This window comes from Myotis davidii, unplaced genomic scaffold, assembly GCF_000327345.1.
Source record: "Myotis davidii unplaced genomic scaffold, ASM32734v1 scaffold225, whole genome shotgun sequence".
In the NCBI taxonomy this organism is placed as follows: domain Eukaryota; kingdom Metazoa; phylum Chordata; class Mammalia; order Chiroptera; family Vespertilionidae; genus Myotis; species Myotis davidii.
The window spans coordinates 2,956,772-2,966,586 of record NW_006296222.1 but is presented as its reverse complement, the minus strand read 5'-3'; the positions used below and the strand labels follow the sequence as shown (position 1 = coordinate 2,966,586).

The 9,815-nt window shown below is 39.8% G+C and overlaps 1 protein-coding gene across 1 annotated transcript in view; it reads right to left on the bottom strand.

The window, feature by feature from the left end:
* The window catches only part of CPE (carboxypeptidase E), an 88,061-nt gene that overhangs the window by 77,855 nt on the left and 391 nt on the right, over positions 1-9,815 (bottom strand). Inside the window, 1 exon segment of the mRNA XM_006771082.1 lies at positions 9,666-9,813. Coding sequence (XP_006771145.1) covers positions 9,666-9,813 — 148 coding nt within the window.

Below are 9,815 nucleotides of genomic sequence, written 5' to 3'. Positions count from 1 at the left end.
CTAACTGCCTATCTGCTCTCCCCTCCTGGCCTGATCCCCCTAACTGCCTATCTGCTCTCCCCTCCTGGCCTGATCCCCCTAACTGCTTATCTGCTCTCCCTTCCTCTCCGCACCCTTCGGACCCCGGCACAGGTGTGCTGAGAGTTCTCCGCTGCAGCCCCATCCTGATTGTTCATTACATGACCGTGTCCCAGACAATTTGCATATTCCTCTATTATTAGTATAGATGTGTCCCCAATAAATTCAGTTAAGTAAAAAATAAAATAAAATGTAATAAAATAAAAAGGAATTAGCAGGACAGGTGGTTCTCTAGAGAGAAAGAAAATGTCAGCACAAACAATGCTTTAAACCATTAACTTGTAACTGGATTGACAACTATATTTTTGAAGCCTCATCTTAAAACTTTGACTTTTGTCAGAAATGAAATGGAGAATACAAAGGGCATGAATACACCAGGAACTCAGGCTCTTTTATGTAGCTGATAATAGGCTGACTTCAGGCAGGGCAGACTTAACCAAAATGTGCTTACTTTGAGGCTCAGACTGTTCCTTCTACACTGCCACAAAACCTCTTAAAAATGCCAACTATACTTTAGTAAGAAAAGGTTTTTAAACCTCTTAAAAATAACCCTCTTAAAAAATAAACTCCTCAAGTTACCTGTCTTTTTTATAGTGTAACTATTCTTAACATATTCGCTAAGATTTTCCTAAGGCATAATTAAGAACTATTTATGTGCATTTTATAGGGAATTAAAAGCATTGCGATAAAATCTTGAGAAAACAAGAAAATTTACTTTCCTAATTTTTCTTTTAAACACTTCTTTTCAACAATAGGCAGACATTTCCTACATCTTTAAGTCCCCATAAAGATAAATACTATCCAATTCCTCACCTGTGATAGGTATGAAAGGTTACTAATTTAAGGCCAACCTGGAGGGTGTTTATAAGGATATGGAGAGTTACAGAACTAAATGGTTGAGAGTAAATGAACCTATCACATGCTTTGGGTTTATGACCCAAAGGTGTCAGACAAAGGCTTCCAACTGATATTCAGGTAACTACTGTCTTGTTTTGATATCCACAGAAGAGAAGAAAAGCCAAAGAAGAGGAGAAACTGCTGGCCCACATTAATCTGTTAGGTTCTCCTAACCAGTGGTCGGCAAACTGCGGCTCACGAGCCACATGCGGCTCTCTGGCCCCTTGAGTGTGGCTCTTTCTAAGCCTTAGGAGTGCCCTAATTAAGTTAATAACAATGTACCTACCTATATAGTTTCAGTTTAAAAAATTGGCTCTCAAAAGAAATTTCAATCGTTGAACTGTTGACATTTGGCTCTGTTGACTAATGAGTTTGCCAACCACTATCCTAACCCATCTCCAATGGTACACCCTAGTTAGGATCTTTACATGGAAATAAAGGCAAGTTTGGCCAAATATGTAGAACCCTGGTACAATACCTGAACATGGTAAGAGAAGGCAATAACCCAAGAAAACTTCCTGAAATAAAAAACTTCGTGAGAATTTTTTTTTTTAAAAAGAGTAAGCCACTTAGCCCTAGCTGGTTTGCGTCAATGGATAGAGTGTCAGCCTGCAGACTGAAGAGTCCTGGGTTCCATTCTGGTCAAGGACACATGCCCAGGTTGTGGACTCAATCCACAGCAGGGGGCATGCAGGAGGCAGCCGATCAACAATTCTCTCATCATTATTTCTATCTCTCCCTCCCTCTCCTTTCCTCTCTGAAATCAATAAAAATATATTGTTTTAAAAAAGAGTAAGCCTGTTAGACAAAAGAAAAAGAACTCTTCAATTCCTGACAAAAGCTATGGATAGAAGTAAAAACAAGAGAAATGAAGGCTATTTTATAGATATGAGTGAAATCTATAAATACTTACACCAATTTGAAATTTTAAATAATTTAAAATGACTGTTCTACTCATGATTATTTTTCCATCATCAAGGCCTAGATAAAATCTATGTCTACATGTATGTTAACTGATTTGTCTATATCATATATTCACTATACACCTATACAATATTCACATGAGAATTCTCTGTCCGTATTTTGTATTGCATCAACATATTCCAAAAGCTGGGTCTGATTCTTGAGAAAATATATTTAACAAGTGGATTTCTCATTGTGTGAGCGCTATAAAGGTCCTTTTGATTTTGTAAAGTTAATAAAGTTTCCAAACGTGTGTTAACTTAAATCCCACGATGCTGATTATGTAGGGAATTTGGCTTAACATTACTGAGTTCCCACAATGAATAAAAATGGTTTCCTCCAAATAAACTTAAAAAAAAAAATCCATGCTTGAGACAAATAAAACTATTTCAATAGAACTGTTGTACTTTAAAATCAGTTGTCCAACACTGTATCTAAAATACAAAAAGGGGCCGAAACCGGTTTGGCTCAGTGGATAGAGCGTCGGCCTGCGGACTGAAGGGTCCCAGGTTTGATTCCGGTTGGGGGCGTGTGCCTTGGTTGCGGGCACATCCCCATTGGGGGATGTGCAGGAGGCAGCTGATCGATGTTTCTCTCTCGTCGATGTTTCTAACTCTCTATCTCTCTCCCTTCCTCTCTGTAAAAAATCAATAAAATATATTTAAAAAAATAAATAAATAAAATACAAAAAGGGCAACAATCACATTTCAGTTTGCAGAATGGGACTGCAAGCAATGTGAGTTAAGCTCTGTGCCATGCCAACACAGTCAAGGGTTCAGAGCGCCTGAAGTGGGGGCAGCGAAGAAAAAACAAAGAGAATATAGCTGGGCTCAATGGATCTCCTGTGCCTGGATGAGGCCACAGAGAAGGATCCAGCCAGCAAGCTGAGGCTTCATTTTATAGTCAGAGAAAAACAAGGTAGTGGTCAACAAAGTTACAATGTTCTTGTGAGTTTCACTTATTTTGGCAGGCTTGCTGCATCTCCCACAGCCCCTTAGCCCATTAGCTCCGCCCTCTAAGCTGGGACTTACTTGTGGCTCTGCCACAGGACAATCCAAGGCTTAACTCTAGAGCCTCTCCCTATAAAGCTCAATGTGCATTAAAGAGTGAATACAAGGCAAGGAATAAAGTAACACATTTCAATACATGCAAAGACTCTGCCTAAAGGAGTGACTGACAGATAAAGTAAAATAACACATCCATAGTGGATATTCATTAAATATGCCTTAAATTACAATTGTATTTAGCTATATTGACAAAAGCTTACATTTTCTTTTCATATTGGAAAGTTGATTTTAGCTTGGAATGCCACACAGAAATGTTTACTGGTCATAAGAAAGGTTGTTGTAAAAATTACCCATTGGCTAGAAAAGGGGGGAGCGGGGGGTACTCGGGCCATTGGTCCAGGAGGTGACAGTCCAACTTTTACATTGAAGTGCTACTATCCTGAACTCATAATCAGAGCTTATGACTTGTGTAAGCTGTTGAACTGAGCTCTAGAAATAAAATATTTCTTGGGGGGTAAATTACACAATGGCAGTGAATAGCAGCTGCTTAGTAAGGAAAGATCTTCTGGTTTGGAATACACTTTAGACTATATGGGAAGAGTAATTGGGTAGGTCCAATCAAACAGCATCATTTTGGGATCTGAACATATGAGTAACTGTCTGCATCTGAAAATACATGAGATAATTGTTGTTTTTCCCAATTACCTTGATACTCATAACCACAGGATAACCAGAGATTTTTTTTAGCCACCTGGTAAAGATTATATTTAGTCTCATTTTAAAAATAAGTGCTCTCCAACCATTTTTTAAATAATCATCCTTCGTTTGAAATCAAATGTCTTAAAAATAGGGTGTGTTATTATTATTATTATCACAGGACCAGCTCAAAATGATGTCATACTAACAAGATAATGAGTTGTTTTTCGGAGATAACAGACCAAAAACACAAATCATGCAGACAGAGCATGCACCAAAGAGAGAACTTTGACCTCCAGCTGCACCAGGAAACAGAGTCTCACCACCCCCTACCCCACTCCCCACACACAAACACACACAGAGGGAACCAAAGACCAGGACATAACCAGAACTTGGAACACCAGAGTCCTTTTGGAAGTGAACGGTCCATTGTCCAAGAAGATCCAGTGCTGACACCCCTCCTATAAATGGCCAAGTTCCAAAAGCCTCCAATTCAAACTTGCCCATACCTGTTCTGCCTCAAAAGGACCTCAGTGGGGATAAGAAAATTAGGGATAGATGACAAAGACAGTTTCAAAGATCTTTCACTTACACTGAGTTTGTAAAAGAATAAATTAGTCAGGTCCCTAGCAGTTTCATCCGGCATTCTTTAAGAAAATAAGTTTAAAAAGAAAAGAAAATGTTAGTTTGCCAAAGTAGACATTGGAATTGCCCTAGATTTATTTAATAACCTAAAGAAACAACTATAAAAACATTATCAGATAATGATGAACACTTTCACTGTTCCTATTGAATAAAGCAAAATAAGATGTCAAAACGCTTAAGAGCAGAAATGGCCCTCATTTCAAAAATCAACAGAGGGCGAACATTTGTGAACAAGGAAATGGTGTTGAGAGGGTAAAAGTCCTTTGGGCTTCAGCTAGGCTGGTGCAATAAACCATTGTAACAGGTGAGCACTCAGCAGGTCTCATGTGATGACACAGCCAAGCACGCCTACTCCGAATGAAGTTAAGGCCCATGGAGCACATTTCCCAGGCCGACTGCGAGTGAAGAAAATTTGTAACAAATCAGCTCATCTTCATAACCAGATGTAAGCAACTTCATTAATTCTTTTGTATGTACTATATACTTTGGCCTCACAGCAACTCTATGAGGTAGGAGTTTCTAAAGTATCCGTATTTTATAGGCACGAAAAGGAGGCAAAGAGAAGTTAAAGCATGAAGCTACTTAACAAGAAAAGAATTGGATGGCATTTTTTTACTTTAATCTTTCCAGTCAAAATTATCTGTCCTATGCCTCACTGCCTCAGAATTATGTTCTCAATTCAATAATCCTATCTTAAGAGCTTGCCCTACATAAATCACTTTATGGGCAAAAAGAAAAATGTATTAAAAATTTTCTATATGGGTCTCTCTGCTAAAGAATTACCAAATTAATCCTTCATAATATGATAATGCATATAATATGTCATGCCTTACATGGGCTATTTTTGCGTTTGTCAAAAATATCTTTCCCAAAGGAAGTGACTGTGAAAGCAGGGATTTCACCCTTAGGCTATGCCAATAAGGGAGATGCTGGCAGGTGATTCCTTTTCCACCCCTCAAATCAGTTTCCATAGAAAGCTGCCTATTTTGTCTTAGCATAGGATATATATAATGTTAGGGGCCAACCCAATTTCCTCTCTCCCATTAGCCAATCACAAGTCAATCAAGTACATTATTTCTGGCAAGAGTTGCACTGACTCATTCGAGTCTAAAAATAACTCTTGACCACATGTGGTACATCTATATCCTTCTCCAGATTCTAACATCTATATTCACCAACTATAAAGTTGTCACTCAGTTGTAATCATTTTCCACTAATACATATTGATCTGGTAGGAAAAGAAGTCATATCAAATAACCAAAATCCCCACTTCTTTTTTTGTTTGTTTGTTTTATAGAAATTTTGCCAGTATTAAATGTTCCATCACAATATTTGGCAAATGCATACTGGCCTTCATACACTTTAAATTTTAACAGATTTTGGGAGGAATAGGTCCAAAATAATCATTCCAGTCTTTGAGAGAGAAACATCTATGCTCTAAAGAATGTTCCTAAGATAGCATTTTAGTTATAAATAAGACTTACTCCCCAGGAGCAATCTTAAACTACATGTAAAAGAATTAGAGGTTTAAACAAACTAATCTTAACTCATGTTTAACTCTGGGAGCAGTGGTATGGGAACATGGATTCCATTGCTTTGACATAAATGAAAAAAAGGTTTTTGTTATGAGTATTGCAATGACGAACATGCATGCCTAGGAGAGCAAATGTTTGCAAAGGTTTGAGCACGTAAGTCCCTATGTATAGAAATATTTTTAAAGTATAAAATATAAATAAAAATGGGGAACATGATGAGGCCTGGCAGGTATCATATCTAACGGAACACATCTGAGCCCCCAGAATCAGCCAAGAGGCAGTCTGACAGCAAAGACTCGATCTTAGCCTGGTCTTCATCCCAGTCCCACATCTGGGGTCCAGAGTCACCCTATGTGAAGAGATGAGACTGGTGTCAAGACCACTTGCAGTTCTTCTGAGGATGGCTGATACCCACAACCCTTCTCCAATAGATTCTTGCAGGCCTCCAGTGATACAAAATGAAAACAAAGACCCAACATTCAGCGAGTCAAGAATCAAGCTGATTCCCATGGTGTCATAACAGAATAAGTACGGAGAGTCCTCACTGGTCAATTCAAAATAGAATTTTCTTTCCCAATGATGATTCTAATGTAGAATATCTGAGAGAATGAATGTTTCTCAAGAGATAAGTTCAAACTCATACCACAGCCTGGTACCTAACAAGTATGATGAGCACTTCTTTCTGCTCAGCAGGAGCTGGTGGTATCAACAAACACCTTCTGTCCATATCCAGTCATCTCACCAAGTAAACGTCTCACTTGCCAGTTCTGCCACAGGGAAAGGCGTTAGGTGAATATATTGTTTTGTTTTGGGAGAGTTTTTCTATTATGATAACTTAACCCTTACACATTAGCTACATTTTTTACTCCAGAAAAAGAATTTAGGTTAAGAAAAGTCGCAAACTTGATACCTCTCTCTTACTGGGAAATTAAAATGAATATGGGCAACTTCATCAAGTGTTAGTCCAGTAAATGAATTTGTCAAGCTAAATATCATTTCCTACTAGCTTAATCACATGTTAAAACAGCACTTATAATGTGAAAACAGTTAAGGCAGTTGCTCTCTTTCGAAAGCAGGGGGCACTTAAAACATAGATCCTATACCAGCCGTGGGCAAACTACGGCCCGTTTGAAATGAATAAAACTAAAAAAAAAAGAAGACCGTGCCCTTTTATGTAATGATGTTTACTTTGAATTTATATTAGTTCACACAAACACTCCATCCATGCTTTTGTTCCGGCCCTCCGGTCCAGTTTAAGAACCCATGTGGCCCTCGAGTCAAAAAGTTTGCCCACCCTTGTCCTATACCAACCACACTGGAATTGGTAAATTTCAATATTCAGCACTCTATAAATATATTTCCTACTTTCTTGTCATCTACTTTTCAATGACCAAATCCCCCTGACCTAATGTCTCCTCTGGTCTCCTTTACCCAGTCCTTCCACGCCATATAGTTCTTGCAGCCCTACATACCTTTTTACTGTCCTTAAAACTCCTGATTCCCAGTTCCCCAAAGGGCAAGGACAGCCTGGGTGTATCACTGCACATCCCATAGAAACTGGCCCACCTAGAATGTGCAGGTGCTCAAAAAAACTGAAAGCATATATTTCTACCACAGAATATGTATGGGTATTCCTTTCTCATTTCTTAAAATATCTTCATCCGAAAGGAATTTGAAGGCCATCTAAAAGTAAACACTTTCATTTCTTCAAAACCTCCTTAAAAAGTTAATTCATACCAGTACTATCAAAAGTTTATACTAATCAGATGTCTCCATTAGCTAGTGTTTAAAATAATGCAACAGGCCCAAAATGGAGTCACTTATGCTAAGGCTCATGTCAGCAAAGCAAGACAACTGCAGTTTCAGCTCTCTCGGGAATGGAATCTTAAACCAGTCAACCTGGAATCACCTGACTGATCAGCACTAGTTAGGTCAACTGCCTGATAAGCCTTTGCCATCCCTTAAAGGAAAGTAACTTTGCAATAACCAACTCGATTTTTTTGCCTATAACTTCCCTGTCCCCGATCCCTCCTGCGGGAGTCTTCATTTTGTACAGCTCCTTGGAGCTCCTTTCTCTCTGTTGTCCAATTCATGAATCGTTAAATAAAGCCAATAAGATCTTTCAAATTTACTCAGTTGAATTGTGTTTATTAAACACTATTTCCCCCAAAATTTCTAACTTACTTATCTTCTCTTAAAAGTGGGGTGGGTGGGAGGGGAATCAACCTCATGATTTTTTAGGTCAAGGGCACATACCTGGGTTGCAAGTTTGATCCCCTATCCCAGTGTGAACGTGTACAGGAGGCAACCAATCAATGTGTCTCTCTCACATCAGTGTTTCTCTTCCTCTCTCTCTCTCTCTCTCTCGCTCTCTCTCTCTCAAAAAAATAATAATAATAATAAAATAAATTAAAAAATAGTGACTAGACATTTTGTATTCTATTAGTAAGTAATTCCATGAACTTAAAATTTGCTCCATTTAAAAAGAAATTATAAAGCAAATAATATAAAAACATTTCTGAGTTCACCTTTGTAAAAGGAGTTAAATCTGTATATTTTGTATTTATGAAGAATCGAAGAATCGAACATTATATTTTTAAATAGTGTGTTATTCAGCAAATGACTGATGCTTTTTTTTCTCTTTTAATACTGTGCCCTGAGTGCCTGCTGTGTGCAGATCTGGGCTAGGTTTGGGAGATACTGTCCCTGCCTCCCAGAGCTTGCAATCTGAAAGAGAAATTTACAAATCTTGACAAACCATACATTCCAGATATTCAAGCAAAAGAAGTATTGTTTTCATTTTCAGAAGCATATCGCATTCTAACTGTAATATTACGATAGATTTTTACTGCTAAACTTGAAACAAGACAACAAAGTGAATGTGAGCTTTCATATAATCTCTTTGAAAAATCTGCCAGGATTCATTAAGAGTTCCTTTACTATCAGAAGACTAGGCCTTATTATAACACGAAAAAAAGCCCCAAGAACACTGTTTTAAATACCTCTAATAAATACTAAATAAATCCCATTTAACATAAATTAAAACGTACCTTAAAATACTCTGGATGGAGATGCCTAAGATAGGTATAAAGGAACGACATCTGAAATAAAAACCTGGTCACCAACCACTTATCCCAAGTGTCAAATGCAGGAGAAAAAAAAAAAGGACTATTTCTTTTTGCTGAGAAAGGTCGAGTCAAGTTTCAAACTCCAAACGCCTGTCAAGGCCACTTCCCCATCCTGGGAGGAGGCCTACAGGTCTGCACACACCACCACCCAATGTTGCCAGTACCCTTAACATGCCCTGAGCATCCACAGTGCCCCCGTGCCTAATACACACGGAGAGGTCGAGAAGGGTATGGAGAGCCTGCGGAACCCAATAAAGCTGGTCCTCCGGGAATTAGGAAATACGTCTAAATGACTCTTCCTCTTTTCTCGAAGTCCCTGCCTTCTGCACCTTAGCTTTCTACACCTGTCTGCAAGGCTTCTGCTATTCCCTCGGGTCTCTGGTACCGCAAAGGGAGAGTGACCGCTGGGTTGGCGAGCCCGCAGATTTGCTGGCTACGTGCTCCTATCCTCTCTGGCCTAAGCTCCCCAAAAGGTGGCCTAACTGCCGGGGGAGGGTTTGGGGCTGGGAAGGGCCGGAGGACAGCAGAGACTGGAACCCAGCAAGCCACAGCGCTCTAGGTCAGGTTCATCCCCATCTCCATCCGTCCCCCTAATTCCCACCTTCCACCCCAGACGCCCCTTTCCACAAGGCACCCTGGGCCCACCTTGCCCTCCTGCCCCCAACCGCCACCAGCGCAACCGTCTGCGGCTCTCCTCCAGGGATGGGCGCGCTTACCAGGCTCATGGACCCCGGGGTTGTCGGACAGCTCGATGACCAGCAGCTCCCGGCCCTCGAAGCTGCGCCCCACCGTGTAGATCATGCTGATGGCGGTGCACTGCAGCCACACGGACACCAGCGCCTCGCGCAGCTCGGGGTAGCGGTGGT